At 30.1% G+C, this 24,873-nt stretch overlaps 1 protein-coding gene across 2 annotated transcripts in view; it reads left to right on the top strand.

Annotated features, from left to right (window-relative positions):
* The window catches only part of LOC126742796 (MAM domain-containing glycosylphosphatidylinositol anchor protein 1), a 390,310-nt gene extending 365,728 nt beyond the window's left edge, over positions 1-24,582 (top strand). For both annotated transcript variants that reach the window (XM_050449592.1, XM_050449593.1), the window contains 6 exons: positions 11,001-11,122; positions 12,204-12,354; positions 12,949-13,046; positions 22,815-22,972; positions 23,709-23,850; positions 24,151-24,582. In XM_050449592.1, the coding sequence (XP_050305549.1) occupies positions 11,001-11,122; positions 12,204-12,354; positions 12,949-13,046; positions 22,815-22,972; positions 23,709-23,850; positions 24,151-24,459 (980 nt within the window). In that variant the 3' untranslated portion in view covers positions 24,460-24,582. The remainder of the gene's footprint in view (positions 1-11,000; positions 11,123-12,203; positions 12,355-12,948; positions 13,047-22,814; positions 22,973-23,708; positions 23,851-24,150) is intronic.
* Positions 24,583-24,873: the final 291 nt, after the last annotated feature.

Genomic DNA, 24,873 nt, shown 5'->3' with positions numbered 1-24,873 from the left:
GCCTCCATAAAACCATTTAATTAGTTGAACTCTTTCGGAAGGGGTATAAACAGCCATAGTGAAAAAAACACGAAAATAACGCTCAAAAATTATTAATGCAACGTGCAGTAACACAGCAAAGCGAGGTCTGCTGACTCCCGGTTCCAAAAATAAAGACGAAAAATTCCGCCGCCTGCAAGCCGCAACCAAGCGGTGTTGCCATTATTTTGAGTAATACGTTGCTCACGATAATACGATCTCTATAGACAAAAGCAAACTAAATTCTATTTTATCTTTAGCTTAAAAAAAAGGCTTAGCAAAAGGTAACTCAGCTTTCAACTTTATTGGTTGACGTTTTTTTTTAAACAAAACTGTTTTGGTTAAAAAAAAACGTCAACCAATCGAAGAAGTGAATGAGAATATATATAACTAACATAACTTGAAGGTAGGTAGTTTAACTATCTGTAGTTGAACTACCAGGACGTAAAGATAAAATTGGTAAAAGTGCTGGGAAGCCAAAATCTTAAATGGCAGAGGCTACACCCATAGTCAGGGAACCTTTATGAACCACTAAATAAAAACAAACAAACTCTATATCTAATCAGGTAAAAACAATAGAGGAAATTATTCCGTAAATTTTACATGTTAGAAACCTTTCTTTTTCTTCTTTTAATTGTTATTATGTTATAAATATATCTAAACATTGTTTAAAAGTTTGTATGTCTTGTGTGTTTTACAAGTTTATACTAAGCTTAGATCAAAATTTAATTTTGATTTTTTGCTATTTTTAAACTTATTCTTGTTTTATTGGATGCCTAAGCTAATGTCTATGCGATTTGATTTTATTAATTTTATTTTATTGTGTAGTTTTTTGATAAATATTTTAAGTCTTTCACAGCTGAATGGGGAAAATTAAGTATAGACATCTGAACATTAGATAATTATTGTGTAAGTTTGATATTTAAAAAAATTCTTTGCTTTTCAATTATGGGAATCTCTGAGAGCTGCAGTCAAGTGTTATAATTCTAGTGTATCAATTCCTGGTTTTACCTTGTATAGGGCCGATAGAGAAAGTTAAGGTCGAAAATCAGCTTTTTCTTCTTTTTTCCACTCGTGATGAGGTAATTGATTTGGAAGTTTTCTTTTAGACGTTTGGTTTTTCTAAGCTTGCTGAATAACAAAAGTATTTTTAAAAATCTGGGCTCGAACTTATATTTGTATTGCAAATTCTACGACATATCTATCTCATTTTGGTTATATCTTATATTATTCTTGAATTTTTGCCTGGCAATTTAAAAGGTTAGAGAATACGTTTTTTAAATGATCTGTTTTTCTCTTCGTTCGATAGTATTTTTGGGGTGGAGATTATTGATACTAAATTATAAATATTTAATTCGTTTATTTTAAATGTCTTTAAGCACATTACCTCCAGGATAGAGCGTGTGTATCAAAGTGCCACTGGATTTCAAAAAATACGAGCAACTTCAACAAATTATAAGCCGCCGAAACAATGCCTGCAAAAAATATAAAGTAACAAAATTGCAATGCAACTTTCACGCATACATATCTTATCAAAATATACATATCTTATCAAGTATACATATCTTATCAAGTATACATATCTTATCTAAAGTGTGAGTGTGTGAAAGCAATAACCCTAAATTTTTGTGGAAATCTCTAAATGAGTTAAAGATTAAAAATGGTAAATCCTCATGAATGCCCGACAGTTTTCGAAGTGTCAGTGAAGTAAATAACCATTTTGGAGCATCTTTTATACCTAGAGGTGATCAGGATTTGGTCGACTTCTTTGAGTAATAATCACAAAAGCCTATTTTAGCTTCAAAGTGTTCAATATAGTAGAAATCTTTATGCTAATTAAATACTTTAAAACAAATGCAACTGGTCACTAAGACATATTTCCACTAATGCTGCAGTAGAGTAGCCCCTTTATGAATAAATATGATGTACATATTATACATTTTTGTATAGAATATCGTAATTTCCTAAGTTAATAGAAAATTAACACTAGAAAAAGCAATGCGAGCATTCTTACTGCATACTCTAAATTGTTTAGAAGTTATTTAGAGAAATAATGTAACAAGTCTTTGCGTATGCTAACTGAAAAAACATCTCCACATCAGTCTGGATTCAGAGTTAATCACAGAACTACAACAGTGCTAACAAATCTCGCCGATGACATAACTACCAATATTGAATGGAGGATACAGCCATCATTTTACTAGAGAAGGTATTTGATACAATAAATCGTCAATATTCCAATAGATGATTCTTGACAATATTTGGAAGTAGTGGATAGTATAAGATTTTTTGATAGTATAAGATTTTTTGAGTTTTATATCCATATAGATGAGAAAATGTTAGAGGCAAAGATATCCCGTAAAAATCTGGGTATAATATTAAATAATGCACTAAAGTTTAGAGAACGTATCTTTTTCATCACCACCAGGACCTATCTCTCCCTTAAACTACTTTATACACATCGCTACGAATTTTATATCGCGACAAATAGAATGGTTTTCAACTTTCTGATTCTTTCCTTATTTAACCATGGTGCTAAAGTTTACCCGAGTTATTTTGGATTTTCACATAAAAAGCAAACACGAATTATTCAAAATTAATGTTGCAGATTTATAGTCAGTTTGAAAAAATATACATTAACTACATTAGTTAAATATGGAACAATATCGTAACAATCTTTTCTGAACTTCGTACATATACATAATTAGCTGTCGAAAAATACTGCCGTATTTTTATGAGAAACTTTTATTTAGGTCACTTAAGCATAACCTTTAGCTCAAAAATTTAACCGATCCGCATATTTCCAACTCCAAACAGTCTTTTTCCAGAAGTTGTATTCATATCAAGCAATTAATCAAGATAACAGACTTTTAATTATTATCAATATTATCTTTAGCCCAGCTTTAATTTAGAAATTAGTACTATTAATTTTATCTATTTTTTATTTTATTTTTATTTTTTAATCATTATTTTAAAAATCCTTGTAAAGGTAAGAGCATTGCCATCATTTTATCTTAGATCTAAATCCAGGAGGATAAATGGCAAGACGAACATGGCCTTAGAACACCTGAGGGTTTTTTTGGGCGTTCAGACTCAATTTTTCCGAGATAAATATCGAATAACGAAAGGGTTGTGTCCCATGTAATGGAAAAGAATATTCGTCTGAAAATAGAATATTTCGTAAAAAAATTAGGAATTTTAATTTGCTTTTTACTTAAAACATTGAAAGAGCACAGGAAAGACTAGGATCAGTAAACAACAACTTTGTTTGAGTTTAACATGCATTCAGGGGCAAGGGGGTGTTTTGCTTACAAATTTTTTAGCGATTCTCTGCTGTTTACACATACATATTTCTAAAAAGGAAATTCAGCTATATATATAAAAATACATAAAATAAATCATTTGTAAAGGATTTTTGAATCAAAATAAAACAAATATAGATATAACCTATTCTTAGAGTAAACATAACATCTTTAAGCCAAAAAAAATTAACATTCTCATTCATCGCACTTCTAAAAAATGTGGCATAGCAACAACGCATTTTACTAACAGGACTTATTTCATGTTTTGTTACGTACACCTATCTATAGTTATTATGTATTTTCAATAAAGACATTCGTTTTCGATATATCAATAATGTCCCTTTGAAGAAATCACGACTGTGTATATATTATCTGATGTGATATATAATAAGTGATTTAAAAGTAATATTTGTTTAATACAATAAAATTACGCAAAATATTAAATTGGTGTATATTAGAACGTGTTATTAAGAAATCTATTAAATATTTAACTTAACATAAACATGCTGCTTATTAGCTAGGTGTCTTTACATAGTTCATAAACGGTAATAATTAAAGCATAAATAAAAGCATTCGCTATTATTAATAAATATTTATGATATAAATACTTTTTGACGATGGTACCTGAAGTGGTTCCTTGTATTGGTGGCATCAACAATGAGATCGAGCGGCGTTGGCATGTACCTTTTTCTTTAAAATACATTATCTACATTTATTTAATGTTGAATATCGACTTCATTAAAGAGTATTTTATCATAGTTTATTAAAAAAAATTGATATTTTATTGAGGAGGGACAGTAGCATTGTTTTGGGTCTGTCAAATTAAGTGACAAATTTTTATGATATTAAACATTTTTCTTTGCAATTTCTACATAAATATTTGGTATCATTGCATTAGAGAATTGAAAATACCGATAGTTTCACGATATGCTACTTCTAGCCTTTTAATCTTCTAAAACTTTTGCATCCTAGTTTAAGTTTTACAAAAATCCATTCTTTACCACTGATCTTCGGAAAATATATTGGAATATTTGAAACATTTATTTTTTCAAAACATTTAACAGTTTTATGGCTTATACCCAGTTTCTCTTAAACAATAATAATAATTATAATAAATATCATACAAATCGATAAAATTTCTAGGAAGATCACCCTTATTGATTCTATTCCTAATAATAACAACCTAAGAGAGAAACATAATGATTAGATTGCTAAGTACAAGGATATAGAGCACCAGATACAGACAATGGGAAATGAGAGAAGTGCGGACAATCCCAATTATTGTGTCAAGAACAGGAGTTGAGCAAAGAGCCTGATCGAAAACATTAAATTGCTTAACCTTAAGAAATGCATCTATAAGCTAATGAAGAAGTCGACGATATTATCCACATCTCGAACCGCCAGAAAGTTCATTGGAAACGCAGATAACGTCAACTATTTTAAAAAAACATATTATATAATTTAACTGTAAATAAATTATTTGTTAATAAAGGTAAAAAAAAAACAGAGTCCGATAACATCCGGAAAGAACTCTATCAGAGCTTTATCCTTCTAATATCTGAAATATCTGGGATAAGTGAATGATATTCTCTTCTCCAGAGGGGAGGGCATTTGCCCTTTGGCATAAAATCTGTCTTAAAATAACAATAATAAGGTTTATTAAAAAAAACGATATACATAATACATAACAATATATTATATTGATTAGTTATTACTTACTAACCAATATAATAAATCAAAAATAAACGTTTACAAATATCACTGAAGCACACTAAGCACTTTGTGTTATGATATTATATTGATATTAATATTGCTAATTGAATTGAAATTTTTTCGTTGTTGATCCAGTAGCCACTTTCAAGCTGGAACACTACTGGAAAATTTTTCAAAAATGCACCTTTCATAAATTATATATTGTTTTTGTTAAGACCTTCATATACTAATTTTTTATGCGTCTGATGCGCTAATACTTCATCAGAGCTTTATTATAGTAATCTACAGCATTTAAAATATTCTCATCGCAGATAAAAAAATATATTAAAAATGATGATTCGTCCTTAATTTAAACAACTGTCTATATATTGACTTTTATTTCGTACTTTTTAATTTTGGCATCAATTTATATGATCTATGTCTTAGTATCATCGATAAACCATAGAAAAATTTTGCTTCAATGACTTGTAATGCCATCACGGTCTTATGAACAATTTAGTTTGAAGTTCCTACAGAACGACTTTCACGAATTATTAGAGCACTTACCCGACATAAGGATATTTGTGTTCAAGATCGGGCCCCCTTTTATTTCAGTTTTTCTATGTAGGAGCACTTGAATAATTTTTATGAAAACCGCTAGAAAATAACTCATTGATTGGTCTCTTTCATCTCTTGACTTAATTTTTTTACATTTTTATTGGTTGATCATATGAGCAATCATTTTTCAGTTCAATTTCAATGTCTTTATTATTTCTATAAGAATTACAAGAAATTCTTGTAAACAAGATTTTATGACGATAAAAATACAAATAATTTAAGAAAAAAAATATAAGAAAGGAAAAAGCAAATATAAAGAAATATACAATTTATTAACAATTTGAATCTAAAATTATTATAAAGCATTAGTGCATAAAATCGGAACTATAATTATTCATTCATTTTGCAGAACAGATCTTATTACTTATGATTTGTAGTACTACCTGGCAAATTTCATTATCCGAACCGATTAAAATAGTTTACTTTTATAATTGCTTATTCTTGTTACAGTGAGTTGGAGTCAAGATATTTTAGTGTCTCACAACAATCGATCTTGTTAAAAAATCCTTTTAGTTATACTACCCAGTTATATGTAGTTATATGAGTCGTGGAGTCTGTTGATGACTGCTTACCGAAGCAATCGTAGAAAATAATTTTTTGGGTAATCTGTTATTATCCATAAGGAGAAATCTGCAAAGATTCCGAAGTTAAGTGGGAGCTTAAAAACTGTAACCGAAAATTGTTGTGTGCTTACAAAAGAGAAACAATGCCGAGATATTCAATTATGGTCAATTCATTTTGCTCGTAAGTGACCAGACAAGTAATGGAACCTAGGACTAGTTGAACAGGGGACTAAGGTGAAAGAGTTACATATAAAGTAAATTATACTAATTTTTTAATTAATAGTTAAAGGTATGTAAAAAAGCCGTGCAAAATTCTCATCGTATAAAAAAAATGGTAATGAGCTAATTCATGTTGCTGCTTTGACTAATTCACAATACTTTGATAGAGATTTGAACAGTGTTACTATGCATTATGAAAAGACATTTGAAATATGCCTGGTGGTAAAATAAAAAATCTTCTTTCCATTAGATTTTCGAAAACCCATATCTTCTAAAAGAAGAGCTTTACAAAAAAATCTAAAAACTTTAATTTTATTAATTGGAAAAACTCTATATATTTTATATCAAAGTAATGAAAAATATGCGTCAAGATTTTTTTTTCATAAAAACTTTACATTTATTAAGGGCACTCGTACCTCTGAAAAATATTTTAGAGTTGCTTCAAAATCAGATAGTACCTAGCTTAATTGCACTTTATCCAAATGGTGAAAAGCCATTTATACCGGCAGATTCGATATGGTTCAGGCAGAATGGCGCCCCCCACACTATTCGCGAATAGTGCGAGATTACCTTTATTTACATAATTATATTTTACACCAACAGTTTCCTAAATAGATGGGGGAGGGGGGATTTATTGAATGGCCAACAAGATCGCCAGATTTAACCCCATTGGATTTTTATCTATGGGGTTATCTAAAATCTAAAGTTTATTTTGATAAACCTGAAAGTTTCGAAGAATGAAAAAATGAAATTAAAGCCCAAAAATTAAAAGTATTACAAGAATTTGAATATCAACTTGGTTAGCTTCAGGAAGTTAATGGTCACCAATTTGAACATTTATTTTAATTTTTTTGTTTTGTGTTTTTTATAAACCAAAAATTCATGGTTATTAAAAAAAAATGTAATCGCAAATTTCTAAATAACTATTGAGGTTAGGTATAGGACATGGTATACAAAATATACTTTAAATTTTATACATAATTAAATAATAAAATAAAAATGGATGTTTCTATTTAAAAAAATTTAGTTCATAGTCGTAGCTCATTTTTGGTTCACCTTGTATATATGAATTCATCATCAAAAAATCGCTTTGAATTTTAAATGAATTTGTTTCAACTTCCGCGTCCTCACTGTATATGTTTGTAATATTAGTATATGTAATATACAGGGTGGGCCAATGAAAACTTTCCATCTTCGTTCTTTTTATAGTTTTCAACGCTCGAAACATCATCCCTCAACGCGGGGATGGGTATCAACCCCAAAATCTTAAATAGGAATAGGGGTCGAGTTGTACCTTAGTTTAAAGGTCTTTCTATTTTGATTTTATCACCCGAGTTTAAATTATCTGCTATTTTTTCGCAATGTGACAGCTTGTTAAAAATTTGCTGTTATGACTATTATATAAAACAGGACTCTTAAAGATATTCAAAAATTTAAACAACTTGCATACGTTAATTTTTAGTACCAAAGGAACAAATTAATTTACCGTTTTTAATTCCCCAAGTGCATCCCCAACGCGAGGTTACTGTCAACCCTTAAATATTAAACGGGGACCTTAACATCTTATTTTAAATATCTTTTAATTGTGATTTTATTCGCTATGCTTAAAACGGCTGTTTTTAATTCTTGTAGTATGACAGCTTATCGAAATTACAATAAAGAAGAAACTAAAAGGGCTTTCTACCAAAAAAAGTATTACCTTGTATTTAAATAACAATGAAAATGTAAAGTTTTTTAACTAAATTTTATTTTGGTACAAGTCTGGCCATATTATCGCATTTGCTTTAGCCGTTACTATATTGTTTAAAATCGTGTCTTTATAAAGAATGACGTAGCCCAAAAAAACTTAGAAGGTATTTCAGTATTAATTAGTGTGATTTAGGCTTGTCTTGCATACTTATGCCAGATAATTAAGTATAGTCTTTGGAAACTGAGACAGTTGAAAACCAGAAGGACACTCCGATTCAAGTGCAATTTCAATCAAGTGTAAGCACAATCCAAATTACTGTATTGGGGCATCTTAATATGGATAAAATCTTAAATAAATGTGATAAATGTGATTAACCATAAAAGTACCAGGCAATTATCTAAAGTTTTCGACGTAAACAGGAGCTAAGTTTAAAATTTTATAGTAATGCTAGATTTATTTTTAAATAATTATTTTGTATTAATAATAGTTAAGTCAATCTTTATTATTATGTTCATTATTCTTAACTTAAAATTTATTTTGACAAGCCGCCACATTGCGAAAAATAACGAAAAAATTAAGGTGGATGTTTTTATTGATCCACTAAATAGGCTTGATATTCAGATACTTGTGCCGTATTTAGAGAATAATTTATGGTGTAAGTATTTAAAATGCTTGTTTTGTTTGGTTAATACTCCATAAAATCATATTTTGTAACGTCTGCACTTTAAGTTATAATTTAAATCGCTACACGTTTTCAAGTGATTCGCTCGATTATAGGATAAAATAAAAAATGCTGTGGTTAGCAAAAATACATATTTGCTTTATATTTACATATAAAGGAGAAAAATCTGCTTAAACATCACTAAGTTTACTGTTTACCTTTATACCGATACTTTCCTAGAATATAAATTTGTTTTAAAGTTTTTTGTGAAAAAATAATAAAGTTAGAACTAGAATAATTAATTTATTTTTACTATATATAATAACTAGGCAAAACCTTAAAACTTAAGCTATATAACTTAAGAGCAAAGAAGAATTGAAATGCAGAGTGTATTCAAATCAATCGAAATAAATGTTTGTAAGTTATTAGTTTTTTATACTGCGTTTTTATGCTAAATAAGACACGAAAGAAAAACAGATTTAATATTTTAGCTAAGTAAATTTAATTTGACAAGAGGCATCACTTAACATGTATTAAATTTTAGGAGTTTTTAAATACATTTAAAACCGAATTACGATGATTTGCTTCAAAATAATTTCTTTAGTTATCTCTGTTTTTAAACTTTTGACTTTTTATGCCTGCTAACGTTATCCTAGTTAGTTTTACCAAGAAGGTCAATTGTTGATATTTTAATTATCTTAATTTCTTAGTTTTTCTATATAATTTACAGGTTAGGCAGTAAATCATGTTTAGATTGCTCCTAAAATCGCTAGAAGATATACACATTTTTAACTTTAAGCTTCCTTCATAGACAAATAATAACAAAAAATTGATTTTTTTAGTAGTTTTTCCAATAGTTTTGCTATATTCAAAGAAAAAAGTTACTATAAAGCTTTTAAAGACATTTATGTTGGAAAAAAACTCTTTACGTCTTTAAGAGTTAGTGCCTCGATAGCTTCGATAAATCGTTTTAATTCATTATGAGTATGAAAAGTTGACTCTTTAATTATCTTCTCTATTTCCTCTGATACATCAAGATTACGGATTGATTTTAAATTGATATAATATATTCTTATATATTCTTCTTTATCCAGTTACTCATTTATTTTTAAGTGTTTTTTTGAAAATGCTTATTGTTTGAAATAATACATTTTTTGACATATCGCAAGATCAAAAGAATTTAAAAAAGCATGTAATGAGGATTGCGAAATCTCGACCGCTAAAACTAAAGTTAATTTATATTGATTCAATTTTAATTTCTTACCTATTATTATGACATCAGTGACTCAAACAAATAAACATTTTGCTGGTTTACATAAGAACAAGTATTTTCAAATTTTACCTAGTAATAAACTGAATTTAGTTAAAACCGCCTCGAAATGTCGAAAATTTGATGTGCTGCCAGCAACGTATAATTTCATTTGGCAAATAACGTAGATTGGCTGTATTAACCGCCTGAGAACGAATTCAGAATCCCGACCCAAATACGCTTTATTGGGAAAGGTAATATTTGCTTGATAGCTCGATAGCTGTAGGCAATACGCTGTTTCAACAATCGATCGACTAGTTCTTTATGTTATTTTTATGAAATTAATATTTTTGGATTAAAGGATAAAAAAGAGTTAAATTAGTTAAAGCATTATTTCTGGCGAAAAAGTTTTGGTGATTGCTTCAAAATGATCCAGATGATTATGGTTATGTACAATTTGTAATAATATAAGAAGAGTCAAAACACGATCTCTGATAAGTGGTTCTGCTATCAAATGAGTTGGCAAAATCTATTAGCGAAAATAATTTGGCATTCTGCTTAGGTCACTCAGATTAATTTTTTGAAAAGGTATCACAAAGGCATTTTAATAACATTTTATTTTTTATTTTAGCGAAAGTGACTTTCGACCTCCTAGCAAGTATTTCCATTAATATAAAATACAATGGACACGTGTACACGTATTCTCGTTTCAGTAAAACATATAGTTAGTCGACTATTTTCCTTTAGCAAGATATATTATCCTATCCTTATCTGGCGGTTTTTATATAATTATTTAGACAACTCTACTAAAATCCACTGTTTTTCCTAATCTCTAATTACTTCCGCTTCTCTGATTGTTCCTCCACGGTTACCTGCTCACGGATATCATCCATTACTACTTTATTACACTGCTTTTAATTTATATACTTTAATATATAATACACTTTTCAATTAGAACACTGAAATTTTCATAAATATCTTTTTGCAGTGCCACCTAGTCTACAAATAATGCCACAAAGCGGCCAAATAGTTACCAGAAAAGGTAGTCCAGTTTCGTTTGAATGTAAGGCAAATGGAAATCCTCTTCCGACGGTGCAGTGGTCCAAAAAGGTATGTAATACAATTCGCATATATTTGAGCTGTACCTTATAATGAGAACGTCTAAGTAAGCACTTATGTAAAGGGTGTTTTTTTTTGAGGCGGAGAACTTTAAATTAAAATTAAACACAAAATATTTTATTGATATAAACCGAATTTGCTTTTATATTAAAGATTTTTTTTTGGCATTAATATTTAAAAATGATTTCGGGCATGTGACCCCCATGGCTGGCGCGTACGTGGCGTAATCTAGAGGTCCAATTTTCACACACTCTTTCCAGTACTGCAGGCTGTATTTCGGCAATCACGCGTCGTATGTTGGCTTCCAAGTGCTCAAGTATTTCGGGTTTATCAGCGTAGACATGCGAATTAACATAGCCCCAAAGAAAATAATATAATGTCCTTCATCACTGAACAAAATTTTCATATGAAATGGTGGATCAACAGCAATCTTTCCTTCCGCCCATTCAGCTATAATGTACGGCGCAAAAGATAATCCTGGGGTTTCAGCTCCTGGACAAGTTGAATTTTATATGTTCGCAATCCGAGATCTTTGCGCAAAATTTTCCATAAAGTGGATGGACATAAGTTCACTTGTCGAGAACGACGACGAATTGACACATTTGGATCATTATCAACACTATGCTGCACAGCAGCTATAGCTTGTTGCGTGCGCACTATTCGGCGTCGTACGGGATGCGTATTGTCGACTAGAATAAAAGTATTGCGAAAACGATCAACAGTTTCTCGAATTAATCTCTCTGAAGCACGATTATGAGCACCATGAAACTCACGTAATGCCCGATGTGTTTCTCGAATCGAACCATGTCTTTCAAAATAAATTTGAACAATTTGGAAACGTTGCTCCGACGTGAGTCTGTTCATGATGAATTTCCAAACCAAACTAATCTAAAAATAACTCAGAACCTTCAGGTCGGCTGTCATAAAAAACAGTATTGCCAAATGAAAGTTCTCCGCCTCTAAAAAAAACTCCCTTTATATACCTTCTTTTACTTTAAATTACTACCATAAAAGAGAGGAAAAGATCATGCCCAATTTTCCAAGTTCTTAACAGTTTTACCTTCAAATATAGGATGGACTTCTTCCATCAGGATTACAAGTAGAAACTGGATATCTACTAAGTATTAATGAAGTGCAACGACAAGATGCAGGAACGTATCAATGTACAGCTTCAAACGGAATTGGTCAACCAGTAACTGGTGAAGTTAAACTACATGTTTTATGTAAGTAAAACCTTTTTTTTCTTAGTATTCAAAGCTTTTTTTTATAATTATGCGTAAGGTGTTTACTTGTCACATTCTCGAAAGTTTATAAATTTTAACTTTTTACGCACTTATGTATAAATCATGGGAATTATTACAAATTTAAAATTTTTTAATATACGATCATTTCACACACTTAATAAATAAATAACTAAGCTCTAGTTTTAAATTAAAACTCAATATATATAGATATAAAAATTCCATTTTCCATAGTTAGTTTACCAAAATACTTCATATTTAGTCGGCATTTTTAGTAGATTAAAACTGAACTATGACAGAGCTATACACTCTTTATTCTATAAGTTAATAATAAGTTGTTAAATTACACTATACTTATTTACAATTACTATTAAAAGTTATCTCTGTAATTGTAGATACCAAGAATATAGATCTAAATTTATTTTTTTAAATATATATACCTACACTTAACAACATAATAATGTAATGACTAACCAATTAACAAAACTTTATAACCTTTTAACGGTAACAAAAGTATCTATTAATTTCATCGCCATACTTATATTAGTAAACTTATAATACAAATAATAATTTCAGATCAACCGGAAGTCAGCGTAGTGCGATCTTGGGTTAATTCAGGAGAAGGTTTGGAAGCTAAATTAGACTGTGTGGTTCATGCTGATCCGCCTGCTGAGGTAAGAAAAAGATAATAATAATGAAAATAAATTCTTTATTTGCTAAATAGAGGGTATCCCAAAATTATACTTAGAAATTCTAACGGGTGGTAGATATAGAGGATGAACACATTTTTGTTTATGAAACATAAGTTTAAATGAATTTTTCGGGTTGTAAAGCAAGAAAACTCTTTGGTACTCATTATTTTGTCCATTAATTTAATCACTGTTTATAATTTTGCTTTTTATTAAATAAAGGAAAATTTAAAATTTAAATAAAGTGATCCAACTGCTCCCCTCTTCCAATCCATCGATGGGGAAATCTCTTATTTAAATACTGGTGTACGTTTACACCGAAATGTGAGGCACCACCAATCTACAAAGTATAATAGAGTTCGGTAAAGGTGTAAAATGCTCAGCCAGATTTATTGCTTTGAGTAGTAGTATTGTCACGATTCGAATAAATCGTTATACTACTCATTCAGCTCATAGAGATTGGTCATTTACTGCACCGACAGTAAGATTGCACCTCCAGAAGTGCTGCAATTTATATCAGTTTTATGATGTTAGCATCGGGATTAAAAAAGGCCTTTACGGGTCTCTTTGTTACTAGTAACTAGTTATCATCGAATTCAGCTCTTCTTTAGTTAGATTTTGGGCACGAATTCGTTAAAACTAGCATAATACTTCAGAAAAGAAGTCGTATTCTCGAGACGATTATCGTGGAGGTGTCATAAGTTTTATAACTAGAATCTTTCCTAATAACAAAAAGGCTTCATTTATTTTTATAGACATAATTGCCAGGGGACATTTCACTAGATCGCTTGAAGATGGTCTGGAGAATCATAACATTACTAGACTAGAATGATTGGGAATGTCGTCTAAATGCTATAGAATGAATATAGAGCCGAATTCCATCGAAATAATCCATTAAGAAATTTGCAAAAGCTTATTATATGTAGTATAAAAGAATTGATGAATATCCCGTAAGAAACAATCTATAATTTAATTATTGAATTCCGATACGAAGGCCTCGCTAAGCAGCATAAACTTAAGTACTGTTTTATTGAAATATAGTTTTTATATAGTTAGTTTTATTTAAAACCTTTATAAGTCTTCAGGGTTGTTTTTTTTTTGTAAAGATATAACATATTATAACTATTAATTTTGTCACTAGTACCTATTCACCTCAGGAAGCGCTTGTGCTTAATTCAATATTATTATATTATTTGTGATAGCGAGAAATTTAGCTTCCTTATTCGGCCGATCTTAAAATCCTGCTTCAGTTAAACTCTTTGAGCGATGTTTAAAGCTTACATTTTTTTAATTCCTTAATTACTTGGAGTGATGCAAAATTCAATGTTTACATTAACAAGTATCAAGTAATATCCTTCAAATTAAAAGCAAAACCTGTACTGTACTATACTGTACTGTACTGTACTGTACAATAGCAACTGTACAAATTACTTTATACACATTTTGAAGCTTTTTAACATTATATGTAGACCTACTTTTTTTCAGGACTTATCAAATATAAAAAAGTATTATTTGATGCTAAATGTTCATTTAACAGACATTATCAGACAAGAATATCCAAACTAGTCAAAACCTTTATTTAAGGTTAAGACTAAGCTGATAATTCAACAAGACCCATTTAAAACTCTATCCAAGGACATCCTTAAAGTAGATAATTATGTATGAGGAGAATTTACTTGATATGTGTACTATGCAGTCTCTCTAACCAGAAGAATGTACTTTTCACAAATCTTATTATAAAATTATATCAATTATTTTGATATTATAAAATAGAATTGATTTCTTGCACCTGGCTAAAGATACTGAAAAACCCTAAGATTCTTGTCAATATGCTCTACTTATCCAAAACTTTATGGGGGCTGGAGAACTTTTATTTTGGACTTTAGTCAGAGTCAAGTAGTCGCACACTTTTAAAGGCGTGCAATTAAAAAATATTATTAGGCATTTTTAAAATTAAAAGTGAAGAAGCAGATTTTTTATTAAATATATATAATCCTAATTCTGTCGATTTTCATTATTCGACCGTTCTCGAACGTTCTCGACCTAGCTAATCTTTATTTAACTAGTTTACGCTAACGAATATCCAATATCCAAATAACTAAAATCCAACATTATATTAAAAATACCAGCCCGTGTAGTCAAATAGAGTATATAACTATATATACTTGAAGGAACGCTGTCACCTGACGATATTCTGTACCAAATATATTTCAAATATTGGCAAAAAACTCGTCTGATGAAATAAAGACTAATGTCTTGAATTCGCTGATTTGCTAGCTTAACTGAAAACGACAATTATACCCAACTGTCTAATTAGAACGGAAAATGAAAATTATGAGTTAATCGAACAGAAGTATATAGAAATAGCGATAGCGAAGAGAAGCAGTTACGTCTGCAATCGTCTTAAATGCAATCTGCGCATTTATAATTATATTCTCCTGTTCTATTTCCTTTCTCGTCTCCGAAGCGTATAAAGCATTTGGCTCTACTGCCTTTCCCTATCAGTCTGTTCTTAAACTAATTATTCTTAGTTCGGGACTTGAGACGGATTTATATTGACTTTATATAAGTCAATGCCCGAGATTTCAATTTTTATTTATCACATATGAAGGTACAGTATACAGTGCGCCTCTTAATTGTACCCCTCCCCCTCTTATCTTTTGAATGACTTTATATAAAAATTTGAAATTATTGGGCACACATCATTAGCATCTTAAATACTACTTTTGATCCCTAGCTCAAGATCCTTTGAATGAATTCAATGAACAATCTCTTATTCTTCACGTCAAAGGAGGAATCTAATGATAGTGACATTTATACTTCTGTGCTTAACATATTACAATCTGTTATTTTGTCAAAAAATGAATATAAGTAGTTGTTACCACTTAAGTAAAAAAGATGCAAAACATTCCAGCAATCGGCTCAGCCCTCTCGTTATTAATTTTTGTCAACAATGGTCTTGCGACGATTTACCAACTTCTGCAGTTACCTAGCTAATATAAGAATTCATACACTCATTTGTAATATTTTCAGTAGTGTTCTGCTTTGTTCTTCCAAGAATTTTTTTTTTAATTTTACTATTCTTATTGGGGATACCGCATTGGCAGGTTAGACAAAGGGTAGACTTTTTTAGTTTAGGTATTACTTCTGTAAGCATACATTTATTTAGTTTGGCTAACGTCTTATAAACTGTACCGATATCATGTTATTCCTGCTCTCATATGTGCTGTTATAAAACACTAATGTTTATTTTATATATCTAAAAATTTCATTTAAATTTTGAGCATGAGCAAGAACTATCGTATATATAGCTGTTAAAGTTCTTGATTACATCATACTGAATTGTCTTTTCTAGATATAATTTATTTGTTGATTTGTATAGGCAGAGACCTATTTTGATCTATTTGCAAGGTGGAGAGCAGCATAAGTAGCATTATTTTATTAAGTGGTTATTGGTTTTAAATAAATTAAAGTTTTTTCAATTATTAAATAAATTGTTTAAATTATTTTCAATATTTTATGTCATATATTGTCTATCAGTGATAAACTGTATACCACAAGTATGTTTATCTTATTACTAGCAATGAAAATTGCATACTTGAATGTCAGGTATACATATTTACTGAATTTAATGATCCCTCTTATTTAATCCAACAAAATAACTTTCATAATATATTATATTGCAACGAAATTCGGGAACACACTTTTATTGTCAACGTCAAAAACACTAACCTAACTCGCTTTGACTGTCATTTAATTGTTTCCAAGGTAAAAACTGACTAAACAATTAAAAACTGAAACTGAATTGTCACGAAGCGCGTCCTTTTTAAAACCCGATGGAGCAGTTTCGAAATATTTAGAATTATCTTCATTGTTTTTGCCGAAAGAGACCAATAATTTTAGGAGAATACTGACAGTCAAAGCAAGCAAGTATACAAATTCTAGAAAGTTAGAACTACAGGGATTTACAATAATATAACCGAAATAACCTAAATTGGGGCCAAAATAGGGCTCTAGAATAAGATGAACTACTTAAAAACTAAACACTTTAGATAAAACTAATAAACCAAACGTAAGTAGAACCCTAAAGAAACCCTATGAATCAACTTTAACTACAGAATGCAATGAATAAAAGTAGTACAAAAACTAGGAGAATAATTAACGTATTTACATTTTCATAATAATATTATATTTTCATGTTATATTAACTGAGAGTTAATTAAAGCAAAATACAAATTCGAAAATTTTTAATACAGAGTGAGGTTAGAAAGTTTGATAGAGGAGGAGGAGTATTTGCTTATATTAAGAATACTATTCCTTATGGTAAAATCATCTTTGATTTTCAGGTAACTTCCTTAAGCACCTGTTTTTAAAGTTAAAAATACGCAACCAGACGTATGGCATTATAGTATGTTATAGAATTCCTAAGTCTAATATAACATCATTTTTGTCCAATATTGATAATGTTATATCACACATATGCCCAAATTTTAACAACGTTAGTTATATGGGAGACCTTAATGTAAATGTCTTCAATATTCCTAACCCAGTTCTCACATGCTTGGAAATATATAATTTAATACAAATTATTAATGAACAAACTTCTTCATATTTTAACTAACATAAGTTGATTCACTTCGATTAGAATTTGGTTATTTGTCGACTTGAATCACTGAACTGATATTAAGGCTTGATCATTTCTAAATTACAGTTTGATGGCATTTATAATATTAGATGATATACTGCAATAAAGGATATCTAAATCATTAATTGTTTTTAAGACTTTTCAAAAGAAAAAGCATCAACAGAATATTTCGCAACAATTGATACTATATGGATTATGTGATGTACAAGAATTATTATCAAATCAAAATATATTTAAAACAACTATTTTAAAAAAGAGAACAGCTTTTTAGATCGACAATTTTGAATTATTAATGCAGATAACAGGTGTGTTAAAATGCGATACCTGTCTTGCCAATTAAACCAAGTTTCGCATTTAATGCTAGATAGCAAAGCAAGTTTTATAATGCTATGGCTAAGTGCATTTTCTGTATGTTGTCACTAGCTTCCTCTGTAATATAGCTGTGTCATCCGCAAAATACACCAAATGACCCTGACTATGAAATTATCGCAAATAACCTATTCACATAAATATATTAAATAACACCTAGATGAGCACTGTTTCCTAGGCTGTATTTACACCATACGTCATTGATTTATATGAGGGAATTGAGTTATTCATTTTAACACACCGTGCTCTACCCACTAGATAATGTCGAAATTATACCCATTTGTAATGACGTAATTTTTGTTTATCTTTGTTTAGCATATTCCAAATAGCGGCGACAACAAACTTTTGAAAAAAAATGGTGTCTGATGATTATTCATCTTTTATATACTAGGTTATGTGAAATATCCGTCACTGTCAATCAAAAATATTGGTTTGTCAACTTGTTCTTAAAAGTTATTTCGAAAAGTGTTAGATAATGCCTAAAAAAAGATATAATAGGTATAATGAACAATCGCAGCTGATGATTTATATTGGCTTTTTTTCAACTGGAAAAGGAACAAGTCCGAAACGGAATTGCACTTCAAATTGAGAATGTGATACAGCGAGCCGCAAATGCAACAAAATTGAGCACAACAACGATCGCAAATATAAAAAAGAATGGGATAAAATCAGATCAGGATTACGCAGGCCGTATATCTTCCAAGCAAAAGACAGCAAAAACCAGAATTACAACATATTTGAAACATAGAATTCGGGACACAATTTATTCTATGTACGCCAGAAAAGAATATGTAATATTGGCAACAATAAGAGAAAAGTTCAGGGAAGAAATTGAATAGTTTGAGTTTTCCATTGACTCCTTAAGAAGATGGATCAATAGTAGAGGCTTCAAGTGGAAAAAATCAAATAACAGAAAATATTTGATGGACTTGCCAAATATTGTTCATAAAAGAATCAATTTTTTAAGGGAGTATATCAAAAATAGAAATGTAGGTCCGGAAGGTTTTACTCCAGTTTTCATTGACGAGACGTAGATTTTTATCAAGGGATCATTTCGTAGTAGCTGGCAAGATGACACCAAGCACACGGATTCAAGGAGAAACAGTGAAGGTAAACATTTTTTAATAAAAACTATTGCCCTTGTAAGGGCCCTCTAACTTCATAATTTGGCTGTTTTGTATATGAGGGAATTTAACTCCATACACTAGTCGTATGTGCATGGAACATTACTTATTAATTATATTAAATTTATGTTCTGGAAGAATGATTTCTAAAAGTAGAGACTTGAATTATCTTTTATTTTTAAGGCCATCGTTATATCGTGGTCCACGCCGGAACCAAAGATGGCTTCATCAAGGGTGCGAATTTAATATTCAAGAGTGGATTAAAGACGGGAGATTATCATGACAATATAAACAGGAAAAACTTCAAAAACTGGTTTAAAACTCAGCTGGTTCCAAATCTTCCCCCAAAGTCATTTATAATCATGGACAATGCAAGTTACCATTCTGGTTTATTAGAAGAAATCCCGAGAAAATCTTGGACAAAGCAGAGACTGACCGAATGGTTGAAGAAAAAGAATATTGGCTTTCCAGAAAAAGCCATGAAAGATAATATATGGAGTATTGCACGCAGAAACTGCCCTAGTGAAAAAAAGTACTTCCTTAATGAATATGTTAAACCTTTAGGACACAAAATTTAATCCTGATCTGATTTTATCCCATTCTTCTTTATATTTGCGATCGTTGTTGTGCTCAATTTTGTTGCATCTGCGGCTCGCTCATCACATTTTCAATTTGAAGTGCAATTCCGTTTCGGACTTGTTGTTTATGTCCCATTATTTATGATTAATTATAATAATATTTGTTAATTGTTAAGTTTGTTAATAATACAATAAATACTTCAAGATTTTTTAAAAATTTTGGGAATGAAAGTCAAGAGAAAAACGAAGAATGTCAAAGAATGACGAATATAAAAATATAATAATATGCTGCTAAAATTAATCATTTGTTAATTTCTGAACGTATACAAATACATAGCAGACTATTAATTTCTGAAGGCGATGGTAAAGTTTCTAACCTAATATTGATTAGCAAAAATATCTACGTCATACGTTTTTTCTCACCTGGATGACGTAACTACAAATGGGTATAATTTCGACTTTATGACTGACGAAAATCCAGTACCAAAGCACGTATTCGAATTTTCTCTAATTTATCAAATATAATATGGTGTGTATGTTGTTTACCCTGAACACAACTCTGATTAATAGATTCTGTTAGAATGGCAACCGCATCCTTAGTCGTAAAGTTTATAATTATTATTATCCTCTCGCCTAGTAACTAATGAGTAAATGAATAAATGTCTTAAAATATTGAACGACTTTTAGTTAGCTAGAAATCTGGTTTAAATGGTAGTTTTAGTTTAGATAGATGAGGAATTTAACACTTTTTGTCATAACTTAATGAACGCCTCTATTACGTCTATTATGTAATACTAAAATTAGTATTTCAATAATTTCATAAATATGAAGAGCACTGAAAATTATGTCTTATTCAATATATAGGGTGAGTCGGAAAGAACGTATCAAACTCTAAGTGAGTATTGTATACGTAAAAATAATTTTAAAAAATTCAAAAGTTCTTATCGGATTGTCATTTGATTTTAAATTATAGCGTAATTAAAATGTTTTAAATAGTTTACCGATTTTTATCAAAAATGCTGTAAGCTCTGATGGTTTGGTTCGTTTTGTTGTTCTGACAAATGTTAGCATTAGTGTTTGATGCGTTTATTTTTGAGTTTATGCGATTAAAGTAGTATAACATGCAGTACATCTATTCAAATTAAGCATATGTAAATATGTTTTTTGTTTACGGCTTTGGTAGTGGGAATGCTATACTACGAGAAAAACATATTTATCAAAGTGTTTTTAACTTAGTGAGACTGGAATTTTGCCCAATACTAACATAACATCTGAACGTACGACTTGACAAGGTTTAGAAAAAGTGGAGAATATTCTGAATTTGGTAGAAGATGATCCAATGACCAGCTCACGAAGAATTGCTACTTAATTAGTCATTCCACAGAAAAGAGTGTTGTTTACGCTTCACGCCTAAGGCCTCTATCCATACAGCGTGTAGAGCACCTACAACCGGAAATTATGTTAGGCGTATGCAATTTTGTGGTTGGATAAATAATAATCGTCCTTGTTGTATCGCGTATATTTTTGATCGATATAGCAACAATCACCCATAAAAGCATCAATAATACTCACAGCTCTCATGTATGGGCAGACGAAAATCGACAGGGATCAGTCGAAATAAATTTATAGCACAAGTTTTCGGTAAACGTGTGGTGTTGCATAGTCAATAGTTCATCGAAGTTCTCTAAAAATCAAAATGCAAATGTACTATTATCACGAGGGAGCGCCCGCACATTTCGCTCATCAGGTCCCGGTATATTTAGAGAAAGAGTTTTTAGAATTACGGATAGGTCGGGTTGGTTCTATTAGTTGGCCTCCAAAATCTCAAGACCTCACACCACTGGACTATTGTTTGAGAGGCTGGTTTAAAAATGAGATGTACCAAGTGAATGAGTGGCTAATTTAAAGCATTAGAAATGCGGCAGTGTTTATGAAAGAAAGACATGAATAACTTAGAAGAGTAATAAGGGCCTTTCGCAGACGAAGTAAAATGTGTGTATTTTATATGAATTTACATATTTCATAGAAACAGGATATTCTAAGATATTTTAGAAACTATGAACCCTCTTGTCACTTTTTAACACATAACGTCAAAAAATTTTAATAATAATAATTTAATAATTTTAAAATAAAGTACTATCAAAAGTTTTTATGTTATATGGCATCCAGTAAACATGAAAATATATTTTTTTATCTGGTTCAAGTTAAAACATAAAAAATGCCTGGGTGACGAGTATTCCGGTTCTGGAAAAGCGGCTTTAGACAAACCAAATTAATGTTAAGTATCATTTTTATTTTAATTGAATAAGCATAATACCCACATTTATGTAACTTATATAAGATCACAAAACCATTTAATTATGTAACGCAATCAATCAAAACTAAGTAATGAATAAAATAGTATAGTAGCCTGCATAGAGAGCGTCGCCGCAAATCCACGATAAGCTACATAGGATGGGAGGATCTCTTGGCCTAGGCTACGTGGTTTTATTTGTATATATTTTCATTCTCGTTCATAAAGTCCGCGCAACTATCATAAATTCTCTAACGAAAATGCAACAAAAAAATATAACTGTATGAACCGATAATATATGATCTATATGAATCTTATGTCGTGTTTCATTCCAAGCTCGGATTAAAAGATAATTATCTCAACTTTTTTTAAAAAAGAATTTTTTTTCACAGCATTTGTAATAAAAAAAACTAACTGCTTTAATAGGGTGGGGGAGAGGAGGCATATCTGGGAAAAGCTACGATGGCCTACGTGGCGAAGGAGTCAAAAACTAGCAAAAATCGGGCTGCTAACTAAATAAAACGAAACATAAGCGCCCTATCTATACACAGGTAGACGCAATAATGACTGTACTTAACATGAGATTACGTTTTAAAATATGGCTTTTAGTTTGGAACCCAATAGTAGTGTGGAGTTGGAAAGAATCAAAATACATATAGCGTAATATACAAGTTTCGAATCTAGGTTATAGTAATTTGTATTATATACGTAGTTATTTAAATTTAAAGTTGATTTTATTTTCAGGTTACGTGGTATCAAGATTCTTTTCAAATACAACCAACCGATCGGAGAATTATGACAAAGAATGGACAAACTTATAGTTTGACAATTAAGAATGTTCAAATGTCAGATTTTGGAAATTACAGTTGCTTGGTTTCAAATTCCATTGGAAGAGATAAAAGGTAAGCTACAACAAAAAAAGATCAGTATAATTTATAATTATTCTTTAATTACTATAATAACTTTATATTTAAATTGATCCCACACATAAAATATTTTTTATTTTATCAAAAAAGCAAAGTAGTTAGTGCCTTATAATTATTATCATATTGCTTAGACTTCCGAAACTTCTAGTCAAGAAAATTATTACTGTGCATTAGTGCCATAAGTACTATATGCAGAGGCAGGATGCTTTTTTCAGTGTTCTTTTATTACAGATGGTATAGCTGGTTCTAGACTTTATAACTTTAAGCAAGTAATTTTTAGCACCAGACTTCTAACGTTTCATTTCATTTAATTCGTAGATACTGGTATTTACATTAGGGAGACATGTATGAGGATCGTGTTTTTATCGTAAAGTTTGTCTTTCTTGTCATAATTTTATACCATTCTCAGAGTGTCATGTCCAGCGGCTGTTGGATACCTTTGAAGGCTGTTTAGTTTTATTCTTTAAAATTGTTGAGACACGTTTTTATAGCATACCATAGATCCATAAGCTAACATATCTCTCTGTAAAAAAAGCCAGAGCATCTCTGTATATCATGTTCATTTCCCAGGTTTTGCTGCTTCAATGTTGTCATGTAAATCCTAGTAAAAGATCACATTTTAATTTAAAAATTCTAATTGATTGGACGCTTCTGCCAAATTTGGTTGCTTTCAAAATTAAATATTACATCAAATAATACGCATTTATTTTAGATACATTGAGTTATCAGGAAAGCCTGGACCAGCAAAAATCATTAGCTCATCATACTCAAACCCACACGAATATGATCTCAAGTGGGTGGTTCAATCAGTCTTTCCCATTTTAGAGGTTCGAATATTGTATCGCAAAGTTATGGTAAGTAATTTTAACTTTTTAGAGTTTGTAATTTTATATTTATGGTGTTATGTATGTTTTATAGTTGTAGTGTAAAGAAATACCTATAGGAAATACATTAAGATGAGACCTGACATATTTAAGATAATTGACTTTAGTTATGTCCTAAAGCAAATTTTAATTTAAGATTTTTTACTTACAGTAGTTATTTGGATTTATACGAAAGGTTAATGAAAATGTTAACCAAACTTTTGAATTAAACTTATAATTCTCAATTCAACGGTCAATGTTAATAAAACATATAAAAATACGACATTTCAGGTAAATACGTCCTATCATCATCCAGGCCACTGGCATGATCTTCTGGTAAAACCGAGCCAAACATACAACTCAGCCACCAGCGAACGAACACAGTGGTACAGACTAACTAATCTTCACGCTGATTCGGTCTATGAGTGTCTGATTCAAACAAAAAATCAACATGGTTATGGTGGACTGTCAGACATTTTTCAGTGGTTTACCTCACCAAAAGGTAGAATAATTTTTACTAATAGCGGTAGTAATAGTGTTAAAGTTTCAATGTATGTTGTGCTTAGTTACATTATCTTTGTACAAAGATTTTGGCTGTAAATGATATATTTATATTATATAAAAAAGAAGACATTGTAAGTTATGCCATTATTTTTGTTTTAATTTCTGCAAATTTATTACATATTATCTTAAGATCATAATAAATGAGGTTTACCTATTTTATTTTACAGTGTTTTATTTCTAAAATTATTACAAGGACACTCCGCCGAGAAAGTATCATAGCATTAAGATTTCTTAACTCGATAGGAAAAGAAATATATATATTAGTGAATTTTTATGTTTTTTAAGTAGCTTAATAAATTTTTATTGGTCTATTGAGTAAAAAATGCAAAATACATCATAAACAATTATTTTTTTAATAAATTTTATAAATTGGATTATAAATCGTTAATATCAAATAAATACTACTTTTGAATTGAAAAAATGTATGGCAACAAAAAAAGTGACGCTGTG

Source organism: Anthonomus grandis, chromosome 12 (genome assembly GCF_022605725.1).
Source record: "Anthonomus grandis grandis chromosome 12, icAntGran1.3, whole genome shotgun sequence".
Taxonomy (NCBI): domain Eukaryota; kingdom Metazoa; phylum Arthropoda; class Insecta; order Coleoptera; family Curculionidae; genus Anthonomus; species Anthonomus grandis.
The sequence above is the reverse complement of the archived record's forward strand: the minus strand, read 5'-3'. Positions and strand labels throughout refer to the sequence as shown.